Source organism: Suricata suricatta, chromosome 1, assembly GCF_006229205.1.
Source record: "Suricata suricatta isolate VVHF042 chromosome 1, meerkat_22Aug2017_6uvM2_HiC, whole genome shotgun sequence".
Classification (NCBI taxonomy): Eukaryota; Metazoa; Chordata; class Mammalia; order Carnivora; family Herpestidae; genus Suricata; species Suricata suricatta.
The window spans coordinates 44,900,755-44,926,711 of NC_043700.1; the positions used below are offsets into that span (position 1 = coordinate 44,900,755).

At 43.2% G+C, this 25,957-nt stretch overlaps 1 protein-coding gene across 1 annotated transcript in view; it reads right to left on the reverse strand.

Annotated features, from left to right (window-relative positions):
* The window catches only part of LOC115300832 (transcription factor COE2-like), an 82,306-nt gene that overhangs the window by 50,636 nt on the left and 5,713 nt on the right, over nucleotides 1-25,957 (reverse strand). Inside the window, exon 2 of the mRNA XM_029950392.1 lies at nucleotides 5,367-5,474. Coding sequence (XP_029806252.1) covers nucleotides 5,367-5,474 — 108 coding nt within the window. The remainder of the gene's footprint in view (nucleotides 1-5,366; nucleotides 5,475-25,957) is intronic.

Sequence of the window (25,957 nt, forward strand, 5' to 3'; positions counted from 1 at the left end):
AAGAAAACATCAGTTGGGGTGCCTGGGTGGCTCAGTCAGTTAAGTGTCCAACTTTGGCTCAGGTCATGATCTCGCGGTTCGTGGGTTCTAGCCCCACATCGGGTTCTGTGCCGACAGCTAAGAGCCTGGAGCCTCTTTCAGATTCTGTGTCTCCCTCTCTCTATGCCCCCCCACACTTGTGCTCTGTCTCATTGTGTCTCAAAAATAAACTATATTAAACAATTAAAAAAAAAGAAAACATATCAGTTACCCTCAAGCAGCACAGTCTCAGACAAACAATAACGGCGAGATGACATGATGGATAGTGTAGTAGAAGTGTGTAGAGCATGGTATGGTGGCACAGAAGGGCCAACAAGTCTGTCAGGTCATGAAGAGTCAGAAAATGCCTCACAAAGGAGGTGACACTTGGGTGTAGTCTTTTCTTCTTTAATTTTTTTTAGTGTTTACTTATGTTTGAAAGAGAGAGAGACAGAGAGTGAGCAGGGGAGGAGCAGAATGAGAGGGAGACACGGAATCCGAAGCAGGCTCCTGGCTCTGAGCTGTCAACACAGAGCCAGATGTAGGGCTCAAACCCATGAACTGCGAAATCATGACCTGAGCTGAAGTTGGAAGCTTAACCGACAGAGCCACCCAGGAGCCCCAAGTAAAGTCTCGAAGCATGAGCAGAAGTCACAAATTAGAGAGAGGTGAAGGGTTCTCAGGCAGAGGTGTGAATGTGTGGAAAGATTCCAAGTAATATTCCATGTGATGGAAATCAGTGAGAGGCGCCTAGTGAGTGGTGGGTGTCTGGAAACATCAGGAGATGCGCGTGAGAGGAGCACTGCCTCGTGTATCTATGAAGATGCTAATCAGCTGTGCCTTTTAAACCCTGAACTTTTGTCTAGATAGTTGTATTTGAAGCAGAGGAATAACATGTTCTCCAAGATGACTTTGGCAGTAGGGCTGAGGATGGACTAGACAAGGAAGGAGGAGCAGGGATCTACTGCAGTTGTCTTCGGGAGGAGAGACAGATTTAACAGATACTTCGGTGGAGGAAGTGATACTTCAACAATGAATGAGGAGGGCACGGATCCAGAGAGGAAGTACTGAGTTCTGCTGTGAACATGTGCTCATTAGTAACACAAGAGGAGATGACCAGGAGGAAGGTAGATGGTATTTCTGCAGCTCCAGAGAAGGGTGAGGTCTGAGGATAGGGACCCAGGGGCCACCTGGGAACAGATGGCATTTACAAGAGAATGGGAACATCATCAGGGAGTTCCCAAGTGGATAGGTCCTCTCCTAAGGGTTAAATTACATGGAGGAGGCCCATTTGGTAGATAGGTTTCATTTCTTTAGATCAGGGGTCCTTGGAACCCTAAGAGACATTTCAAGAGGTCTAGCAACACATGATATTTTAAGTAAAACTTGGCTTAAATGTAGGTTTTGGTAAGGAAACTAGCTTTTATCAAATTCTCAAAAGCATGTGAGCCAAAAAAGGATTAAAACCTACTGTGTTTTGATAGATAGACATATGTATTTATAAACATCCACAATACTTAGGACTCAAACTAAATTAAAGAAAGGTTTGTTTTAGGTTAGAAAATAAATGTAATATAATGGTTTTGTTCTCATGTGGTCATTTTTTGGAAAAAGAATTCAGTTCCACCAGTGTTTTGGAGACAGGGGAAAAAAGAGGAATGAGAGAGGAGAGGGGGTTTGGTTGGTGTCATGATTTGGTAAGAAAAGATTCATGTTTTTATTCTGTTCAGATTAAATCCCCACAAAAGAAAACTTCAGATTAAGTATATTGATCAATCACGTAACAAAGTGGAGAAATAAAGTAATTGTCTAAATGGTTTTAAAGTGCTACCTGTGTCATTCTGAATAAGATATGTATTTCAGAAATCCCTAAGTCACCATGCCTTCAGATCACTCCGCCCACCATACTTACCTACGATCTCCGGTTTGGTTCCCTATTTTGAGCTTGACCCTAGGCTCCCACTTGACCATGATAGCACATAGTCAAGGCTTTTCTCCATGCAAAGAGCATTCATTGAAGATTATATTCTTAACAGAATCTGAGCAGAGTATAAAAATTATCATTTCTTTTTGCATCAAAGAGCACTATCAAGAAAGAGAAAAGACAATGATAGAATGAGAAAAAGTATTTGCAAATTTATTACCTGATAAGGACTTAGTATCCCAAACATATATACACATACACGTGTATATGTGTATATATATGTATATGTGTATACGTATATGTACATATGTATGTATATATATACATGTATATATATATGTAAACTCAGAAACTCAATAATTAAAAGACAAATAACCCAATTAAAAAAATGGACAAAGTATATGGAATGGACATTTCTCCAAAGAAGATACATAGATGGTCAATATGCACATGAAAAAATGTTCCACACCGTTAGTCATTAGGGAAAGACAAATCAAAACCACAGTGAAATGCCACTTCACACTCATAGGATGACTAAAACTAAAAAAAAAAGAAAGAAAAAGAAACAATAAACAAATAAAAAACAGAAAATAATAAGTGTTGGCAAAGAGATGAGGAAACTGGAACATTTGTACATTACTGGTGGGAATGTAAAATGATGTAGCCACTGTGGAAAACAATTTGGCAGCTTCTCAAAGAGCTAAAGATAGAGTTAACATATGACTCAGAAATTCTACTCTTAGGTATATACTCAAGAGAATTGAAAACATATGTTCACATACGAAAAAATTTGTACACAAATGTTCATAGCAGTGCCATTTATCAAAGCCTAAAAGTAGAAACAACCCAAGTGTCCATCAATGGATGTACAGATAAACAAAATGCGGTACATTTTTACAATGGAATATTATTCAAGCATTAAAAGGAATGCAGACTTGTCACAGACTACAACACAGATGAAACCTTGAAAGCATTATGCTAAGTGAAAAGAAGCCTGACACAAAAGGCCACATATTTTATGATTCCAAAATGCCCCAAAGAGAAAAATCCAGAGACACAAAGTGGATTCATGGTTGCCAGTGAGTGCAGAGAAAAGAGAATTGAGAGGTATGGAGTTCCATTTGGGGATGATGAATGTTCTGGAACTGTATGGCGGTGATGGTTGCACAACACTGTGAATATATGAAAGGCCACTCAATTGCACAATTTAAAATGGTTAAAATGATAAATGATATGTTCTCTCTTGGGCATCTGGGTGGCTCAGTCAGCTAAGTATCCGGCTCTTGGTTTTGGCTCAGGTCATGATCTCACAGCTCATGAGTTCAAGCCCCAGTGGGGCTCCATGCTGATAGTGCAGAGTCTGCTTGGAGTTCTCTCTCTCTCTTTCTCTCTCTCTCTCTGATCTTTCCCTGCTCATGCTCACTCTCTCTCAAATAAACTTTTTTAAAAAAATGATGAATGATATGTTCTCTGAATTTTATCTCAATCAAAAATATAAAAGAAAATTGCCGTTTGACTTTAGCTCTACCCCCAACATAAGACAGTCAGAATCCACAAGCTTAAAAAAAATTATTCTCGTTCTTTGAGGAAGTTAAATATTTTCACACTGGATGAGAATTCGCCATCATTCTGAGATCAGCAATATTTATTCTCACCCTATTGAAAGCTGAGGCATATTGAAACCCTCGCTTAGCAAATAGCTGAAGGAGTATAAGAAATATGAGCATGCATTTGCTTAGTGGGTACATTTCCAAAATTTGAGAAAAATAAAAGGACAAGACCTTCTATTAAAAGCCTCTTTCACATTTGTAAGAGCATTCTCAGATGTAAAACTGTTTGGAAGTAATGGTAGAGAACAGGGGGAGAGGAACGCAAACTGCCAACCTCTCTTCCCTACTCCTGTTTCTTGGGGAAGTGAAAGCCAAGGTCATTTTGGTCATAAGGTTCTTTGGAATTCTTCTGCATCTCACACTCTTTCTGACTGACATAGTTTAGTACTGCATTTGGAACATGGGATACCACAAACATTCCCCCTGTGCGACCCTCCTGCCTGGTCCCCAGGAAAGCTCATTTTATTTCTATTTGTCTTCACTGCATAACAGCAGGGCAAAAAAAATTGTGTGATGGAGAGGAAGAGAGGCTGTAATAGTATTAAGTAATTAACAAAAAGTGGGCCAGTGCCAGGCAGAGAGTTTGATGACCATCACATGGTGAAAAAAAATGACAAGAAATTTTTTTGTTTTTTGGCCAGGTGGTTCTCTCACCCTGTGTGCACCCATCTCCCCTGTTAACTCTTTAATGACCCTGTTTCTAAACCTGAGGAGGGATCTCTGAGCGGTGGGCAGGAGCAGCGACATTATGCGGTCTAGCGCAAAGCGAGTATGTGCGGCCCCTTGCTCAGAAGTGATTAAGATTTTTCAAAAATTCAACAGCCAAGCGCACCCCTAGCTGCTGTACACAGCGCAAATCCACAGTCTGAAGGAAGGGGGTTGGGCAGACCAAAGCTCCTGGCTCCTGGGTCTACTACATCCTTCCTGTGAGTAGAGGCACGTCACTAAGGCCCTAGAACCTCACTTTCCTCCCCCAACCCATGAGTTTAGTAATCCCCATCCCTTCCATTTCTGCCAGATTTTTTTTTAAGTCCCAAGCTTGAATGCTATTGTCTAACGTGTTTTCCATTTTTCCACGGGGAAGGGAGCGCTGTCTATTTCAACGGGGTATGAATGGCAGGAAGGCCTTGTGGTGGATTAAATATGGGTCCTTCAAAGATTAAGGAAGGGAGCCGAGGGGGACTGCACTTGCTCTCATCTCCAAGCTGACACACTTTGCCTCTCTCTGTGTTTTTATTAGCTCGCGTCCTCAGTACATCAGTGGCAAGGGTGATGAAACCGGTGGCAGATTTAACTGCCAGGCAGCTGGGTCACTGCCCCGTGGGTCTTGTTGTCATGCTGCGATCTTAAAGTGACCACGGCTCTTCGGGCTGCTGCTTCCCCAAAGGCTCCGAGAGAGACCACTGAATAGTTAATCGGTGGGAAAGGGAAGGAAGAGGCTGTTGCTTGCAGAAAGCACAGAGAAGCCGCTTTGAAAAATCCCAAGGTGGCCGAGTATCAGGAACACGGTTCCTGCTGTGGGCAGCTGTGTGTGCTAAGGGCAGCCTGAGGGCTTAAAATCAAATCTACCTGCAAGGGTTGGTGCCCCTCCCCTGGGGCCTTGGCAATAGGACCTAAACACTACAAAATGAAGAAACGCTCAGTGCTATGGGATGAGGGTTATCATTTAGAGTTATTTTTATTGTTAGCAGCATTGGTGAATAATGTTTTCTAAGGCAGGAAAAAAGAGAGAGTGAGATGGAAAAGAAAGAAAGTGCTAAAGAGAGGGAAAACAGGATGACTTATTTAACAGGAAAGCACCTCAGGCCCCTTACCTGAAACCTTCTCATGTCCCTCGGGTTTCCTGCTGTTTTCAAACAATTCTGATTGCACTTGAGGAAAAATTTTAGAAAGAATCTGTGAAGAGAAAGCAACGTGTTACCCTTTGGAGTAAACAGTTTTTAAGAGGAAATAGATCTGCATTATATGAGATTTGATTGGAAAGCGATTGTGTTTCAAGGTCTGGGGAACTTCAGCCGGCCCTGCCCGGGAAGGCACGCCTGGCCCCCACCCACTGCAATTTGCAAATTTGGAGCTTTGCAACCACACGCCTGTTCTGTCACCCGTTGAGGATGGTGAGGGGCTCCAGGTTATATACGCGCTGCGCACCCCCACACCCCGAGTTGTAAGGACACTCTGTCTTCCAAAAATAAGGCGTCCAAGGCAGCAGTGACTCCTGCCCTGCAAAAATGTCTTGCTCCGGGGGGTAAAAAAATGACATGACTTCACCCAGAATCCCAGGGTCCCTCACCAATGTGGCTTTCCCCTGGCCACACACACATGCTCACACACCTCACACCCCTCACCCACAAAAGGGCCCCTGACATGTTTAACCAATGTATATAAAATCAGAAAATGGTACGTCACCATCCAAAGGCAGACCAATCTGCGCAGGAGAATTACACGGGGGTTTTTATGATTAATAACAAGTGTGAATATCCTCTTGGACCATCTATAGATTACCCAGAAAAATACAAAGGCACAGGATAATGGTCTGACGTTATCATTCATACGGCATATTTTAAAGCCCAGAGTCTCTGAAATAAACTATCTATGCAGTTTTAAAACTGGGCACCTTTAATCAGACAAGGACATGGAACAAGAGAAATGGTAGAGGTGGCCTTTTCAGCCATTTACCTATTTAATGTTTTGGATTTTTGTTTCAAAACACAGTAAGTTTCTCATTTATTTCACTTGCAGAGTCCTTTTCCTTAAAAAAAAAAAAAAAATCCAGCTTTTGCAGTGTTAAAGTCCCAGGTGAGCTAGGCCTACTTCCCTTTCTGTTACTATGACAACGAAATTTTACCGCAGTCCCAAAGTCCCTCCAGAACTCTCACATCCATGCCTTGAATTAGAACTTTAAAGGAAAAGATATACATTTTTTCCCCAGGATTTACCAACAAAAACAAGTAGAAATCAACAATGCTTCCAAAAATTCTATTTTAAAGCAACGGCTGGTGAGATGCTCTGAGGGTGACCTTTTGTTTATTTTCGTTTGTTGTTATTTTTTAAAGACTCACACAAAAGAATTAGAGAGCTCTCCAGTTAATTGTAGGTAGCACTTAAAGAAACAAAAAAATAATAACCCTGATGGAAAGATAAACAGCACATGATAAAGGAGGAGAGAGTGGGAATTGCATTCTTCACAGTGTTTTCTGTATCAGAGGCTCTTTTACTCTAGATTTGCTAAAAATATTTGGCCAAGTGCTCCTGACCTCTATCTATGAATAAGGTGGGGTGTGAATTTGGAAATAACAGCTAAAATTTTTTCATTATGTTATAACATCTGCTTTTCACTTCTCTCTTTTAATCTTTGCTGGGGCGGGGTGGTGGGGGAGGGGGGAGGTGAGACATTAGTCCTGTGCCAGGAAGGTATCCAAGGTCTTTAGCCAGTACCTCTGGAAGGACAGAGCAGAGAAAATGCTCGCACTGCTTTTTTATTTTTTGTCCTTTGCCCTTCATTGTTTTATGCAGCGTTCAAATTCACAACCTGCCTTTGCTCCCTAAAATGCAGAGAAGTGCCTGCCCGTAGCAATCGGAGACTGATCAGAATTCAAACGTTTTATTTTTGTAAGGGGAAACATTCCTCCATTTGAACATCCACTGCAGAGACTGCCGCCGCCACTCACAACTCACAGAGATGCTCTCAAGATAAAACTTGCTTTTTCTCACATGAGTCTCCTTTCAAACAATAGCCCCCACTCCCTCACCACATTTACCCTCCCACCCACCCACCCCCACCATGGGTGATTTACACCTTTTTCCCCTCCTAAAAACAAATCGAGAGCTTTTTCTTACCAAGTTCTTGATTTTTGGAAAGTTTTGCTTCAGCTGTGCTCCATATAATGCACTCTCTGTGTGTCTGACTTTCTCTTACCTGCCCTACCCTCTCTCTGACATGTACCTGGTGAAGACATTAATGTTCGCAAAGGCCTTATGATATGCATGGTGTGGGGGGTGGAAAAGGGCAAAAGAAACAAATGCTTACATGAAATGAAATTGATTGGGGGAAGCAAGGAGCTTGCCGAAAGGCTGGATTCGTTTTCAATTAGGAGCCTTATCGGTTCTTTGGATGGAAAGTTTTGACTCTTTTGCTGGCCTGGGATTGGAGCTTGTAACCTAGTCAGTCCCCTGCACAGTGGGGATATAACCTTCTGTTCACAAAGGGGAAGGGGGAGGAGGGAGGTGTAAGTCAAGTGTGGAGGGAGAGAGAAAATTCTCTTACGTTGTACAGTACTTTCTAAAAGAAGGCACCGCTACTTCTAAGTGGCTAGCTCCAGAAATAATGGCCGGGATATTTTATACATGAACCTAGAAATTAATTGAAAGGAATTCTGGGGTTTCCTGATCTCTCCAATTTTTTCTCTTCCTTTCACTGCTGTCTTCCCCCTCCCTCGCCTGCACCCCCTCCACCCACTGTGCTCAAGGACTGGCTACAGGACCCTCTACTAACTATACCATCCATTAACCACAGGGTGACGTGCAGGGAACAAATCCCCTGGGTCTGGATCTCTCCGAAGCCAGAGCTGCCTGGAAAATGTCAGCACTCTGCACTCAGAAACGGGGAGCCAAAATGAATTACAAGATTCAGACCAAATGTGCAGATTCTCATTGGGATGGATATTGTTATTTCCACTTTCTCCAAACAATGTTGCCTACATAAATATTATAATTACTCAGCATAGTACACATTGCAAGGCTTCTGATTTCATTCTTGGGAGTCAACACAGTCAACTGCAGGATTCTCCTTGTTTTATAGATACGCTGAGGTGGGATCAAAATGTGAGCTCAAGCCATCAGATTTCCACCTGGTTTCTAGGTGAGCTGAGCCAATACAATGGACCAAAAGGCATTCCTTCACTCTGCAAATATATATTAAATGCTGACAGGACTCTAGTCTTGACCCACTACCAACCAGCTATGTAGTCAAGTTACCTCACTTCTCTGGGCCTCAGTTTCTTCTGCTGGGTTTAAGTGGATGATCTCTAGGGCTGTTCCAACATGAATGTTCTATGACTGCAATATCAAGTGTGTGCAGAGGCAAGTGCCCTCCAGAAAAGGCTACACTGAGAGAAGATACCACTGTAGCCCAGAAAAACCCTGATTTACTGAAGTACAAGTGGGAGGTTTGCAGGGTTTGCTGAGAGACAGGTCAACCCACTAATCTGAGATTGGTGGGGCCAGGGGGAGGCAGGACAGCTGATGGATAGAAAGTGAGGCACCTTAGATAATGCCTTGGTCAGAGCAGGTGGTACCCTGGGGCTTGACACGCAAACTGCTGAGTGTCCATTTCCTTAAGATTCCTTCTACATGTTTCCGAGGCAGGAGAAGGTGGCTCAGGGACATCACAGGTCAGAGCCACTTCTGTCCCTGCTTACCATTCTATGTTGGACCAGCAGCTGAAGGGTATGGGGATGACAGAGGGGAGGGATGGAAAGTTGTCTCCTCTGTGCCATGGCCCTGAGCTGGGTGCTTCACATACAATGCATCATTGTTTTCTTACAACAACTTTATGACTGATGAATCCTCTCACAGCTGCAGAATAACAAAGGCACCAGATTTTTAAAAACTTGCCCAAGATCACACAGCTTGTAAGTGGCAGAAATGAGAACTTGAACCTGGGTCTTTCTCACAGCAAGCTCCATCTGGCGTTCTATGTTTCCTGAACCAATTGGATTATGGCGATGACTGCACAGCTCTGTGAATAGATTAAAAGCCAGGGAACTATACACTTTAAATGGGTGAACTTTACAGTATGTAAATTATATCTCAAAACAGCTGCTTTAAAAAATTCAGAAAATGGTCTAGAAGGAAGGAAGGAGGGAGGGAGGGAAGGAGGAGGAAGGGAGAGAGGGAGGGAGGAAAAGAGGGAGGGCAGAAAGAAGGAAGGAAGGAAGAGAGGGAGGGAGGAAGGAAAGAAGGAAGGGATGGAGGTGGGGAGGGAGGGAGGGACTGAGGGAGGGAGGGAAGGGAAGGGGGAGGAAAGAAAGAAAACGAGGTGACGGATTCTGGTTTCTTGGTGAGAGGACTACAGCATCCCAAGAGGAAAACAGTAGGTAAAAGATAGTGGCAAGGAAGTCAAGGCCTACTAATGAAAGTCCCTGCTGAACTCATGTATTCACCTATCTGATCGATTGCAAAGTGTATAGTATATTCCACAAAAGTTCAGGCACCATGGCAGATAAGATGGACAAAATCTCTGCCCTCATGGAGCACACAATCAAACTATTCAAAATATACTTCTTCAGATTATGAGAGAGTCTGGAGACTCCTGAATATGGGTCCACGTTCTTGCGGGATTGCCTAGTACCCCAGAAATTGCTTCTTCTCCCAATCTCTAGAATACTGGAACACGCAGCCCTGTTCAAGGGTAGAAGGAAAGTTCCTGGATGGATCTAGACATGTCCTGAGCCCTTCCCAAAAGGACACCTATTGGTTGCACAAATAGGGTGCAGAGTGATGGCCTGGAGGAGGGAGAAGGGTTTGAGGGCAGGAGGTGTCTCTAAATCCAAGGAAGGACAATTACTCAGTATTCATGCCAGCTTCCAGAATTATAACCAGTGATCTGACTAGTACAAAACCCAGCATAATTTTGTCCAGATTTGTAGTATAGGTCATTCAATTCACCTCCCATTTGAAATCCAAGATCTAGGGCCTTCTAGAAAAATTGCAATACAAAAAAAATGTTGAAGGAAGGATTGTGGGAAGGCATGGCAAACTTTCAAGAAAAAGGTTAGACAGCGATGTATATCAAAAGAATGCGAACCTAGCACTAGTAACAGCTACCATTAGGTAAAGGTTTACTCTATATGAAATAATATGTAAAATACCTTTCACTTTGAAACTTTTTCCCTTAAAAAATACCTAATTCTGCCTACCCTGGAAATTAATTTCTGCAATACCATGATCACATGTTACACACCATAAAGATGTGACTCTCCAAAAGCCAAGAGAAAGGGGTGCAGTATCTGGCTCTCTCTCCCTCTCTCTCTCTGCCACAATGGCCACATAAGCAGGCTAGCTCACTGAAGCTTGAGTCATATATAGACTTGATATACATCACAAACTGTGTAGGTGTTTAAAGGCCTAAGTCCATTGATTTTTGAGGAAGACACATTTTATCTGGATTAACTACTACACCGCCTTTTCTAGAATCCAATAAATTAAAATACAATCGGCTCCCACAGCTTGTGTGTGCTCCTGAAAAGAAGGTAACTCCTTTCCTGTAAAACACTCCTACCATTTCTGAGAACTATCACATGTATGGAGAGGCCAGATCATAACATCATATTTGAAAGAAATGAGCAGTTGCCTCTCTTCTCCCAGGGCCCTGTCAAGTTTGTCCCTTTGGGGGACTAGGCAGAGTGAGGGGGCTGCGCTGGATGGGCACACCGATGGGGGCCATTTTCTCACTCAGAATGGCCAACATGGCTGCTCATGCTGCTTTAAAAGGTAGGAAAAATCCTAAGTGCTGGGTTTCCACTTGAGACCAGTAAAAAACATGACGATAATGCTCCAGCTTTAATCTAGGTTTTAACTGTAACATCCTCTATGAACCTTCTGACAACAGAAAGAACGCATTTTCCTCTCCCAAAAGCCTACAACAGAATCCAAATCTAGGCAGCCAAAGTGAGATGAAGGGCAGCAGTGGGTTCCATGTTTGGCTTGAAGATGACATTGCCCTTGATAAATCTATTGATTGTTTAGGTGTCAGCCCAAAAAAGAAAGGGCCCTGAAGCTTTGAGGGCCTTGTGAGGACTCTCATTCAAGTCCAAAAAATTAAGACTCTGGGAGGTCAAACACCCCATTGGCTCTCGCTAGGCCTTAAAAACTTGGCAATGGGGCATCTGGGAATGCCTGGTACTTGACATCTGTTTGGTAAGAGGACAGCCAATACAAAGGTTCAAGAGATCATTACAATACAAAGGGGAGATCATTGAAAACTGTTGACTGACTGGGATCTTTAGGCTTAAATCAAATATTCATTTTTATAAGCTGATTTTTGAAGCAATCTATTTATTGAAACAATCCCATAAAATGTAAACATAAATACACGAACAGAGTAGGCACAGAATATTTGATCTCCACAGACATACCTATGGAAGAGTTTTATTACCATTAAAACTTATTCACTTAGACTATTTCAATGAGAGGTCATTTCAAATCCAAAAAATGTAAGTTTCCAGAAGACCTTTAAGCACTAAATTTTCTTACTTACAACTACACTCAACCCCTCGAAACTTCCCATGGTTGAAAGACTAATTATGATGATTGTAATGACAATAAATAAATAACCCATATTCATTTAACCTCATATTATGTGCCATGTGTGATTTTATTTAATCTACCCACCTCTAAGAGTAGGAGAATTAACATCTCCATCTTACAGAGGAGATAAGATCCAGACAGGTTAGATTACTTGCCCAAGGTCAAATAGCTAATAAGCAGAAGAGCTAGGAGAGGAGCTCTGCTTTGTCTGACTCTTAGAAAATCATTGCTCTGGTGGGAGGTTGGCTGTACTTCTTTTTTTTGTTTGTTTTTAATTTTTTAATGTATATTTATTTTTGAGAAAGAAAGAGAAATAGAGTGGAGGCAGAGGAGGGGCAGAGAGAGAGGGAGAGACAGAATCTGATGCAGGCTTTGGGCTCTGAGCCATCAGCACAGAGCCCAATGCAGGGTTTGAAACCATGAACCATGAGATCATGACCTGAGCTGAAGTTGGACACTCAGGCCAACTGAGCCACCCAGGAGACCCTGGCTGTGCTTCTTTTGAAGAAAAAGATAGGACATACCACCAAGTGGCTCTTTGTTTCTGGGACTAGGGGCACATTGATCTACAGGGGGATCATGTCACATCCTTCGTCTTACTCTATGGAAATGAGAGTAAAGTCATTCTTCATGTCACAAGACAAAACAAGAAAACAAACAAAAATGTCTATCATTCCTGCCTTCTCTGACCATGTTGTGGGAGTATGAAGAGGAAGGTAAGCAAGTCTATCAGATATCAGAAAACAAGACATCTCAAGAACCCACATGACCCAAAGCTGCAACCTTCTACAAAAAGAACATAAAATACTGCTTGAGCGGATGATGAAGGTTAGGGGCCATTTGTCCATCAAGACTATGGAGACAAGGGGAGCCTGGGTGGGTCAGTCAGGTAAGCATCCGACTCTGTTTTAGCTCAGGTCATGATTTCACAGTTTCATGAGTTTGAACCCCACATGCATTGGGCTCTGGGCTGGCAGTGCAGAGCCTGCTTGAGATTCTCTCCCTCCCTCTCTCTCTCTCTGCCCCTCCCCCACTCATGCTGTCTCTGTCTCTCTCAAAATAAATAAACTTTAAAAAATAAAAGACCATGGAGACAGAAAAGGCTGGAAGTTGAATGTGTAACATGAGCAGTTGAATTAAATCTTGGAAAACATTTTTTGAGAGTCAAGTCACCAAGCTAAATTTTGAAAGCATTATCCAAGGGACTGAGGAGACTCTCCTACATCAGAGATTTTTAAATAGACCAGTAACTTCATTTCTTTGGTAGCAGATAATTTCAATCTTATAAGTGGCGGCTCATTAAGGTGTCCCAACCAAATCATTGTGACATGACACCAGGGCTTCTAAAATTACTGTTATTATTTTTTGCTTACTTCAAATTTATCATAAAAAATAGGGACTTTCAGTTTCTTCCTCTGTAACAAGACCCCCTGCACCAGCAGTGAGGATTTGTTACCCATGCTAAGTGCTTGGATAAACCCTTGGGACATAATAAGTTAGCTCCCTCACCCTTCCATAGGTGAGCTTATGCCACCCTCCCCTGAATTGCCCCCTTCTTCTCCACCATGAGCCAAATGGTCCATTTCCCAAACAAAATTATACCAGAGGGAGTTGCCATGAATTCAAATCTGGACTCTTTGCATTGATTATCTCTCCAATATTAATATATACTCTACTTAAGGATCGTCCCTTAATTTTTAAGGAGACATTGTTTTATTTATTTTAATTTTTTTAATGTTTATTTTTTTTAAGAGAGAGAGTGAGCAGGGGAGGGGCAGAGAGAGGGGGAGACACAGAACTTGATGCGGGCTCCAGGCTCTGTGCTGACAGCACAGAGCCCCATGTGGGGCTTGAATTCACGAACCGTGAGATCATGACCTGAGCCAAAGTTGGATACTTAACCAACTGAGCCATCCAGACACCCCTATTTTATTGTTTTGTAATGTTAATGTATTTTTGAGAGGGAGGGAGACAGAGAGTATGAGCGAGGGAGGGACAGAGAGCATGGGGGACAGAGGATCTGAAGCAGGCTCTGCACTGACAGCAGTGAGCACGATGTGGGGCTCAAACTTACGAACCAAAGTTGGATGCTCAACTGACTGGGCCACCCAGGCACGCTCTGGGAAGATATTTTAAAAAGAAAAAAAAAAAAAGAATGCCATCGCATCTATCACAGCAGATTGTTGGACGAGAGCAACAGCAGAAGACGGTGGGTCAGAGCCTTCATCACCGTTTTCCGCAAACTATGGTCAGGCAAAATAATTTGGTTCCTAGCTGGCAGCAGGCCCCCTCAAATCATTTTCTATTCGGCGTTCACTCCAATTCCAAGCTCCTGGAAGTGGCATTTCAGTTTGGCAGGAGATCCTTCGTTATCAAACACGCTGCCTCCTCGCGAGTGGATCTGCTGTATTCGTTTAGGCACCAGGAGGGAGCGACTCCCCCACTGTGTAATTCTGGCTCCGTATTGATAGACTTCATTTCCAAGCCATTTCAGGATTTCTTCCGAAGTGAATGTCTCCCAGAGCTCAAGAGACAAACAGCTGACTGTCAACAGTCGCTGAGGTGCCAAAACAAGGGGCTACTTAGATTCTCCACTTACTTCTGACCAGTAACACACGATAGTTTCTGAGGACCCGAGGTTATATGCTGGGATTTTTTTTTTTCCTTCTAGAGTCAGACACACATCTTCACTCCCCTGAATTCCATTACAAGGCAACATGAGGCTCGTTGGAAAAGAATCTCCAAGGAAAAGTCCTTGTTTTTGCACTCGGATGAAAATCTGACACCATTAATGAAAATAATAATTGAACTCTTTGGGCTTGAATTGGAGTGAAACAGAACATTAAGAGCATGTTTGTAATTCCAATTGTTCTCAGAAAGTGTCTTTGGAGGGCTTTTTGCAATGTGTGCAGTTCCAGATTTTCTGTTTGTTGGTTTGGTTTGGTTTGGTTTGGTTTGGTTTCGTTTAAACCCATATCCTCTTTTTGACCCAACCCTTTCCTCTCCCTTCAGATCAAGAAGAGGAAAAAGACAGAGGGAAACTGAATGTGTTACCAACTGACTTCAGGAAGCATCGTTCAGTGAGACTTCAGAATTGGAATACACATCTATTTCTCTAATGCCACGACTGCTCGGATGAAGGAGAAAAATGAAGTTATTAGGCAGCCATCAGCTCAATGGGTCCTTACCTTCCTATTTCCTTAGTGCCCCTTCTCCGCTTGTACAGCCTTCCCCTCCCCCTCCTGTGGCTTGCCCTCCCTGTGAAGCTCATCTATGCTAGGCTGAGCAGTGAACACCAATTACACCAAGAGCCCTTTGCTGCTGCCTGGTCCGCTGGTTTTACTGTTTTGCCAGATGGTTGAGGCCAATGTGTAAAACTCTCTACCCTACCATTAATTCATAACTTGGTAATAACTTTCCCACGGCTCCAGGAAATTGAAATGAAGTGCAAATGTGAATATTTGGAAAGGGAATCAAGGTTGGACAACTCTTTTATACCTGCCAGAGCAGATAATGGTGGGACAGAAAGATATCCCTTTTTACACAGGCTGGACAGTTACTTTCCTTCTGAAACTAAGGCAGACTGACTCAATATGCAATATTGGATGAAGTGGCGAACGGAGTTCAGAGTTTGGGTCCCTCCTATCATCGCTTTCTCTCTGCAGGTTTTAGCTTTATACTTATTGCACCTATGGGTCTGCTCACTAATGACCTTGAGTCTGAGCATCTATGTAATGCTATATTCTTATGACAGTGTCGTAGATTAGCAGATATGAGTGCATTCTCTTGCTAAGACAGGACACCATCCAATGTTTGTTAGCATCATTAAACTAAAACTGACTTTTCACCTGCTCCCATACCATATGCAGCTGCAAATTTTTAAATTAAACTATGAAGCCATGCATAAATTTACATATATTACAGACTAGCCTCTCCATTTAACATGCAAATGTACTCCAATGTTTCAGAACACCTTCTGTCGCTAATTAATTTGCTGAATTATAATTAGACTAATCCTGCATAATTAATAAGCACAGATTTTTTTTTAATTTGTAAGCAGCTTGAGGAGATCATTCACTTCCTTCTATAAACTGCTAAGTAAGTGTTAAAAAAAATCTGGAAAGAACATGTGTGAAAAGGTATGTTTGATGTCACATACAAACTCAAACTAGCGTGGAAGATACAGAAGTCAGTATTGATAAAGGTACATATTTGAAGCCAACATTCAAACAATCAAAAAAATTCGCATTCGGAGGATGGGGACTAATTCTCCCTTTGTCTCCTTGTATATAATGTTTTATTCTTTGCCTTCTATCCGCCGGATCTTGCAAGATCACAGAGGCGGGAGAGGATTAAAGTAACCGTATGTTGTATTAGGAGAGATAATGATATTAACACTCCACTGTATATCAAAACACTCGGTGCATGCTGGGTGCTTATAAGCCCCTTTGATGGTATTTGGAATCATTTTCATTTTGGCTGCCAAAAATACCCGAGATCCATCTAGTGGAAACAATTAAGTTCCATTAGTACTGTATCCATTCAGTAATGATTACAATGAAGGGTCCCTCTTTAATGCTGAAGAGTACAGTCTCAAAGAAACGCACACATCTGTGCACTTGAAAATGTGAAACTATATAGCTTCACAACTGAGCACGAGGCTCAATTTTGACCTGAAAAATAAGCCAGGATCAGGAGAGTCCAGAAGGGGTAGATAACTTGTTTGAAATTTTGAACCAAGGCAGGAATCTGTAAGACCAAGGTGAGCTTAACAGATAGGCACATAAATCAAGGACAGGCCTAGTAAAACAAAGCGAGAAATGCATGTTCTGGCAGGGGAAGTGACAAAACTTTTAAAGAGGGGGACACATACAACCTTGGAGCAAACAGAGAGCTCCTTGGCCCTCCCACGCAGGGAAGTCACTCATAGCAGCGGCCGAAAGGTTGTTGGGCCACTTGAAATGTGCCTGGCTGTCTATCACCGGAATGCAGGTTTTTACAGGGACTGTACACACAATAGCAACTTCGGAAGATGGAGAACCAATTTTGTCACCATATACTTCCTCATTACTAGTCAGCCCTGTAGTCAACCAACATTTTTTTTTTTTGACAAAGCTAGGACATAAGCTACCTTAGGAGTGGAGATAAAAGTTTAAATATTTGTGAATGGTTATGATTGATCTTTGAGAGAGAGAGAAAGAGAGAGAGAGAGAGAGAGAGAGAGAGAGAGAGAGAGAGAGCGTGAGCAGGGGAGGGGCAGAGAGAGGGAGACACAGAATCTGAAGCAGGCTCCAGCTCTGAGCTGTCAGCACAGAGCTTGGTGCGGGGCTCACACCCTCGAACCATGAGATCATGACCTGAGCCGAAGTTGGATGCTCAACCGACTGAGCCACCCAGGCGTCCCAGAGTGGAGATGCAAGTTTAGAAGTGCACTAGCCCCTCAGAGGCCTGTGGCCACTGCGGGGAGCAAATGCCAGGGGGTCAGCCTGACAGGCAGCTCCGCTTCTGCCCTGAGACGCATTTTTCTTAGATCCCAGCTACGGCTACTGCACTGACTAACCAGACTGAGAAAAATATTTTGAAAGCTCCTGAAAAAAGTACAACAATTTCTCTGAGCTAAGCAATATTATTACTTGGATAGTTTGGAAGCATGAGACATTTGGGCAGCTTTTCAGAGCCAAACCATAGCCTTTGCCTTTGGTTTCCACCTGAGGAGATTAAAATGGTTTTAGGAAGATTTTAAAAGCCTAAACGAAAAGGAGCTTCCTGTGTGTCTTGCCATTACTCAGAAAAAACAGAACAACAGCTGGAATAATAATATTAGTAAGAGGCTAAAATTATCTTCTGTCAAAAACTACACGCATGGCCATGGAGATCCTTAATAACATCTTCATCTTTCAAGAAAAACCATTGTGATGTACTGTGCTTGTCTTTCAGATTCTCCATATCCCATTTTCGATGGTTATAATAGGAAACCTGGGTTTTGTGTAGTCGGGAATGTGTGTGGATCTGTTTTGCCAAAGCAAGGAGCATGCTTAATAGTTAAACTCAGAAAAAAGGGAAGGCCTCCCCCACCTCCCTAAAGTGATGGACTGAGCACGCTACCTCCGATCTGCAACAGAGCTTAGAAATGAAAAGAGCCAGAAGGTCACCCTTTCAAGCCCCACGTATGGATAGGCGAATGATTCAGTTTGAGTTTGGGTTTGGGTTTGGGTTTGGGTTTTCTTGGATATTTTCTCCAGCTTTACTCAGCCAATTTCAAAATATGTCCCAGTGGGAGAGAGCCAAGAGAAAGCACTTGTGGCCCACATGGAGTTAGGTTTTGAGACATTCCTGACAACTTATTAGGGAAAAAGAGAAAGGACTTTTTGGCATGTAAACATGAAGGCATAAAGCAATTAGTTAACAAATCCACATCACTTTTGGCTAATGGGTGTTTTTCCCCCCTCATATATACATTCCAGGAAATTCCTCTTTATTGTGCTTTTTAGCAGGAAGGTTTCCCCTTTAAATATCTCTTCCACGTGATTCTTGTGATTCATTCTGTCTCCATCCCTCTCTCTCCCCAGTCTGTAAATTCAGGATGGCATGTTGAGCCTTTCAAGAGTTGCAGAGGGGGAGGTGAGTTGGGAGGAAAGGGTGGCCTGAGCGAAGAAGCCGAGATGATAATGACATCAAAGCTCTACCTCATCTGAAATGTATGACGGCTCGCCTCCGCTCTAGCCATGAAGACCCACATTCACAGGCAGTGTAACCTTCATGCCAAAAAAGGAGAAAAGAAAGAATGTGTAACCTGACAGGTAGCAGGTGGTACATATGGAATTATCATTGGCTATTAACACCAGGTCGGGTATCATATTAGCCACTTTCAGACTGCATTTGCCAAACCCACATAAAAATATAAAACCAGGTATTTCAATATTCTGTCACTCCCTTAGCAAAACAGATTTTCTTATATTACTCATAGTAGAGTCAGCCGGCTTTCATTAGAATTTTTAAGGTTTTTTTTTTTCTTAAAGGAAGCGCTAAACCTAAATGATATAAGAGAAACTGGGACAAAAATCAGGTCAAGAATTTGATACAAAAGGCATCCAGATAAAGCTAATAAGAGGTTGTCAGTGTAGCAGAACATGATGACATTAGTCTAATCTCAATCCAACCCCTAGATCTGAATGAGGTCCCAGAAATCGGGCATTCTTACTGATTGGGGGTTTTTTTTTCATTCAAATGTCGTTGACTCTAAAATCTCTCTTTGCTTTCTGGGTATCAGTCACTCTCTAGAAACTACCAAATCTTAGTACCAAAACTGGAATCTTTCTTTTACATGCCATTAAGAGATTGTTTTAAATCTGTTCGACTGTTCTTCATTAGCTAGAATACCACTGCGTTTTGTACTCACTCTGGTTATCTTACTGTTGGTCACTAATGATCGGTTCTCACTCTGCCCACGAGTACATAACTAGAGTCTCTTCTTTCATTTCCTCTTTAAAACACAAAGGTTCCGGGCCGCCTGGGTGGCTCAGTCGGTTAAGCGTCTGACTTCAGCTCAGGTCATGATCTCACTGTTCCTGAGTTGGAGCCCCACGTCGGGCTCTGTGCTGACCGCTCAGAGCCTGGAGCCACTTCGGATTCTGTGTCCCCCTCTCTGCCCCTCCCCCACTCATGCTCTGTCTCTCTCAAAAATAAACATCAAAAAAGTTATTTAGACAACAAAACAAAACAAAGGTTCCAATGAGAAGTCTCCTAATGGAGCAAGTCGAGCACTCTTCAGTGGGACCAGAAGCAATCCCTGATGCTTTTTCTGGGCCATCCTACATTCCTAACTAACCTTGCTCTTCCACACCACATATCACACTATTGCTCAATACATAGTGGATTACTAGAACAAGGCAATATGGAGTCACTCTGTTTAAAAAATGAAGGCTAGGCATAAAGTCCTTCCCCTCATTTGAGCTACTGGGATTTCTTCCCCCAGGTCAGAGAAAGGCTAAATGTGGACGAGGCAGGTTCCTGGGACATACGCATGTCAGCCCCAGTTGCTTAAAACAAGACCCTAAGTTCATTTTAAGGTTTCGAAACCCCTGCACCGAGCATAGACAAAATTCTAGCTTCCTAAATAACATCCAAATGGATGAAAATCAGTTTTCTTTTTTAAGCCAGTTTTATGATATGCAGTGTTTTACAATCCCAGACCATTTCCAAAGATGAGAGTGGATTTTAAGTAATTACTCCTGCCCTTCATTAAATCAGATCTGTTCTTACAGCCAGGTGAGCAGGATATGTACCTTCCCAGTATGTTCACTTGAGAACAGAGAATCATGATGACTCAAATAAAGAAAAACTTTCTTGAAGAAAAGATTGTGAGGGTATTGGTATCTACAAAGATCCTAAACTTCAATAGTTCAATCACTCATTTCCTTCACCAGAACAGCTATCATTGCTGCGTCAAAGTACAACACACACACACACACACACACACACACACACACACACACACACAAAGAGACAGAGTAGCACAAAAAGTGTATAAAAGTTGCATTTAGTCCCCAAAACTCTGTTGAGACTTTCAATGCCAGTGGCTTTCTCACTCTCCAAAATGCCTTTGAACTAAGTGCTGATAAGCCACATGGACCACCACAAGTTCTTTTTGGAATACGGCAGAGAATTCAGTAAATGCCTAAATTTTAACACCATGACGGGAAGAAAGGCTTGATCATTGGCCATTCAATATTCAATAATCTGTAAAAACTAGACACTTGGTTTTCCTCAGATGAGCTGTCCCTGTCCCCCCAGGGTAGAGTTGAGTTTGTGGTGTCTCCTCATATGGTAGGTAATGGAACACAGCCATTAATGAAAAAAAAAATCACTTCCCTTGGAGAGTCAACAGCTGACCTGGAAGTAAAACATTTCAGCCTTCACTCAGAGGCCACAGAGCCTGCTCTGCTTTCTCAGGGAGTGGCCAGGACTCCAGCGAACAGTAGGACTGGGTCCAGGAGCATGGGAAAGCAATGGCCACAGCTCCCTGGGGAAGGAGCACGCAAGGTCGCACAGGCATGCTGGAAGACAGGCAGCTCTGTCCGGCCGCAGTTTCTGCTGACTCAGAGCCCGGGGACCCAATGCCAGCCTCTCCCTGACAAAGCCATCGGTAGAATCGCCACCGCCAGAAATGGCCCAGAAATGCCTCTGGCCCAACAAACAACATCACAAGGAAATCATTTTGGCTCCTGCATGACTCAGAGCTGATTGGCTGCACATTGGCCCTGAATTGAAGCTACAATTCTACTGTTCCTCCTGGTAGTATCCTGCCTGGAAATCTGACGGAACAGGAAGAAGCGGGTCTGTTTTTGTTACCATCCCTCAGCTCCCCGAGGTGATTATTATTAAGCCATGCTGAGCCAACAGCTAGGAACCTAATTCATGGCTAAAGTTCTTTATTTTAAGAAAAAGGAGATTTCATCCCTCCCGGGAACATGACTGCATTAAGTTCTCTTTCGATAGTGCAGGTTCCGAACTGGTCAAATGTGTTTCCATCCCTCCCCCCGCTTTGTTATCCAAGGCCTTGAGTTGGGGGGTAAGAGGGGCAGGAGAGTTGAAGTTCAAGATAGAGTCAAACTGAAAGAGCCAGGTGTTGTTCATGGCCATTCACAGTTTGTCCTCATCTATTTTTTTTTTAAGTTTATTTATTTTGAGAGACAGAGATAGTGTGAGTGAGGGAGAGGAAGAGAGAGGGAGGGGAGGGAGGGAGGGAGGGAGAGAGAGAGAGAGAGAGAGAGAGAGAGAGAGAGAGAGAGAGAGAGAATCCCAAGCGGACTCCTCACCATCAGCGCAGAGCCCAAGGTGGGGCTCTAACCCGCAAACCACAAGATCGTGACCTGAGTAGAAACCAAGAGTTGGATGCTTAACTAACTGAGCCACCCAGGCGCCCTTTGTCCTCATCTTTAAGCTTATCATTTTATTAAGAAAACATTCTTTTTTGAGGCTGGCCAAGATGATAATAACAAAGCCTTTTTCAGTGAACAAAGCTAGGCACACTGACTTTTATATTACAATTTTTAAAATGCACTAAAGCAGTTCTCCAAAATCAGTGGACCCCTTTTGGCTTTAACTCGGCTATTTTGGGGCACCTGAGTGGCTCAGTCAGTTAAGCCTCCGACTTCAGCTCAGGTCAGGTCTCACATTCATGGGTTCGAGCCCCGGGTCGGACTCTGTGCTGACAGCTCAGAGCCTGGAGCCTGCTTCCGGTTCTGTGTCTCCTTCTCTCTCTGCCCCTCCCCTTCTCATGCTCTGTCTCTCTCTGTATCAAAAATAAATAAAGCATTTAAAAAAAATTCAACTCGGCTATTTTAACCTGGGCTGAATGTTTACCCTTCTCCTAATGAGATGACTCACTGAAAAGTGAAGATAAATGTCACCTACTTTTCCTGTGATCTATAAAATTAATCTCCCATGCTTATGTTAATACCGATAATGTAGTGTAGGAGGCGGTGTGACCCGCAGAATAAGACCTAAGACGAAAGCAAGCGTGTTCGATTACTGTCTATGTTACTGACAATACTTTCACCTCTGTTTCACTGCCTGCTCTTGGCCCTCACACACATTCCCTCACACATCTTCCTGTAAAATTGGGTATTGCCTCAGGGAGATGCTGGGAGAATTACTTAGGTGCTTTGGGAAACAACTTACAACACCTTTTAGAACTTTCTTGTGAAATAGCAGATATTATTATTGTCCCACCATTGCGTCAGCCTTTGGTAAATAACCATGGCACATTTAGCAAATTGTCTTTCTACTCGGTGAAAGACAATCCCACCCAGGTAACCCTCTACCCAAAGGGTTCCGTTTATTTCCAGAGAATAAATTACATGGAAGGAGGGCACCGTGGATAGTAATTAAGTCACCAAGAAGAGATCAATGCTTACACTTCAGGGGTTAAACCACGTGCAGATTACATCGAGAAGGAATTCATGTTCTGTATTCAGCTGTAAAATAAACGGGAGTTCTGTGTCTGGTGTCTGAAACATCTTTCGGAACACTAAATCAATTTAATATCAATAATTGCCAGATATATGCTAGATTAAATGAACCAACACAGATAGGTTTGTTCACAGAGAAAAGAGGGCCAAACAGCCTTCAAGAGCATGACTAATCCCAAAGTTCTGCGTTTCAATAATCAGATGCCTAAGCCCGAATTCTCACTTTTGCAATATATAGTTTGGCACAAGACATTATAAATCCAGCTCTTCTATGCCTTTCACATGCATGCAGAACAGCAAGGTGACATTTATAGCATCCGAATTAGCCACAACTGCGCCCACCGGTTCTTGGAAATGCACCAGATGCATGGAAAATGAGGAACTTTCTCTTCAATGCAGGGCTGAGGCTTTTCCCAGACCTGTTTCTGAGGTACTTTAGAAACACCTGCTTTGGCCTTGGGGGGACCATCTTAGCAGTAGTTTCAAAAATCAGGCCTTTCTTCATAGCTCCATGATGCTGGTCCCTTTCCTGCCGTAATTATAGGACCCAATGGGCCCTATAACTGAAGGGTTGGTAGTATTTTCACCTCAGACCTGAGAATAGTTCCCCCTTTTTTTGGAAATTCTAACATATCTTTTATCCTTGTAACTTCTCAAGTTTGGAAATTATAACAAGTTTTATCCCTAAACAACCCTGTGAATTTCAGGTTTTCTCTCAGGATCTCTTAACTAGAAAAGAATGGGCTTTTCAGAAAACCAGGGATGTGTAGAAATGAGCTGAGGAAGGTCATCAGAATGACTGGTGTGGGTGGAAACTAGGGAGTTGTCAGGGCCTGCGCTCCACCACGGACATTTGGATGTGCAGGACAATGTTGGCAGAGCACTGAGAACCTTGTAGAAGGGGGCTGTGGACATTATCCTCTGTCGGCCCTGATTTTCTAATCCTCACGTCCACCCCCTCACCCCTAACCCGCCATTACATCCCCTCAGCCAGGCCTTGTGAATGCGCTTCACCAGCTGCCCTTTGAAGAGTGAGCCTGTGTGTGTGTGTGTGTGTGTGTGTGTGTGGACTGCCAGAAACACAGAATAGTTCTTCAGGGCCTAATCACTGGGCGGCCAAGCCTCTGGATAGTCTCCTTTGGAGGTCTGTGAGCCTCAGGTCAGAGCAGCTGCCTCTGATTCATGGTGGGCTGTGGGGCCCCAAATCCCTTCATAACTGATCTGGAAAGAGGGAGAAAATACTTAGCTTTTCATTTCCATGATAGAAAGGAAGTTGGTTTTTGGGTTTTGGGTTTTTGTTTTGTTTTGTTTTTTGTTTTTTGTTTTTGCTTTTTTCGGAACCCCCTTACAACCCATGCAGGGAATTATTTATTTTGAGAGAGAGAGAGAGAGAGAGAGAGAGAGCACAAGCATAGGAGCATAGGCAGGATGGGCAGAGAGAAGGAGAGAGAGAATCCCAAGCAGGCTCTGCGTGCCCAGCACAGAGGACTTGAACCCACAAACCTCGAGATCATGACCTGTACTGAAATCCAGAGTCAGATACTTAACTGAGCCACCCAGGTGCCCCCAAGGAGTCTTGACTCAAACATGCAGTCAGTCCCGCGGGGTAAAAAGAGTCTTTCTAACGTGAGGCAAACCCAGCAGGCGAAGACTCCATGACCCCAGGTACAGAGGCCACAATGCAGAGTGTGAGGAGGGCCTCCTTATCCTCTCCACATGGCAGCCTGGCTGAGAAGTCAAGAGTTTCTGTGGATTTTCTGGGACTGAATCAGGCAGGCTGGCTTACCCACTATACATGTTATTGCAAAGAAAAGTACTTGTTTTTGAGAGAGAGAGAGCAAGAGCAGGTGTGTATGGGCGAGCAGGGGAGGGGCAAAGGGAGAGAGAGAATCTTAAGCAGGCTCCACACTCCGTGAGGAGCCTGACTTAGCGCTCGATCCCACGATCCTGGGACCATGACCTGAGACAAAATTTCTGTATAAGTCTAATTACATGAAATAGAAGTTGGGGTTCTGATTTTTTACTTTGCTTATCCATTTGGAGTGTCATTGTAACTACTGTATTGTAAATGATGGAAAATAATTGCATATGTTAAAAAAATAGTGTTATATTCTAAAAAAATAAAATAAAATAAATAAACTTACAAAAAGAAAAGAGATGCTCAACCAATTGAGTGCCCCAGATGCCTCCAAATGCACTAGTGCTTGGACTGGATGGTGATGGAGTCTCTTGAGAAAGAGTCTGGAGAGGTGAGGAGGCCTGGTGCCTTTGGAAGTGGAAGCTCAGTCTTTATACCTTGACTTTGGCAAAGGAAACATAACTTTCTCTCTAAGCATCCCCTTCTCTGATTCTGATCACGCTGTATTAAGGGTTTTCATTTGGTCAGAAAGTGTGCATTGTTCTTACTCTCCATGACACTCATTGACTCCCCCTGTGTGTCCCCCCCAACTCACAGAGGCACGAGTCCCTTCCACATATCTAGGCTATTTTCCTAGAGATTTGATCACCACCAACACAGGCAATAGCTTATTGCTGAATAAAACTTGAGAAGTACCCTGGAAAATTCTATTCATAATCTTTGAAACCATCTATATTCACCACACTCCCCAGATGAAAGAGGCTCTCCACCACACCTGAAATCAAGAAGGGATGCACAAGATCTCTGGGCAGCAAGGGGGTGTGGAGAGTTCCAGGACTGTGACAGCTCATGTTGAGTGTCAACTTGGCTCGGCCCTAGTACCCAGTTATTGAATCAAACATTAATCAAGATGTTGCTGTGGAGGTGTTTGTAGGGTGTGGTTACCATCTGCAATCAGTCGACTGTAAGGAGATGACCCTCACAATGGGGGTGGGTCTCATCCAGTTAGTTGAAGGGCTGAAGCAAAAACTTGACATTTCCTAGAGAGGAGATTCTGTTTCAAGATTACAGTGTCAACCCCAGCCCGAATTTCTAGGCTGCAAGGCTGCCCTATGGCCTTTGGACTTGCTAATCTCACCACCCAAGTATGTGAGGCAACTCATATATACGTATACATATATGTATGTGTGTGTGTGTGTGTGTGTGTGTGTGTGTGTGTGTGTGTGTATTCTCCTATTGGTTCCTCCTGAGAGACAACTTCCGTCAT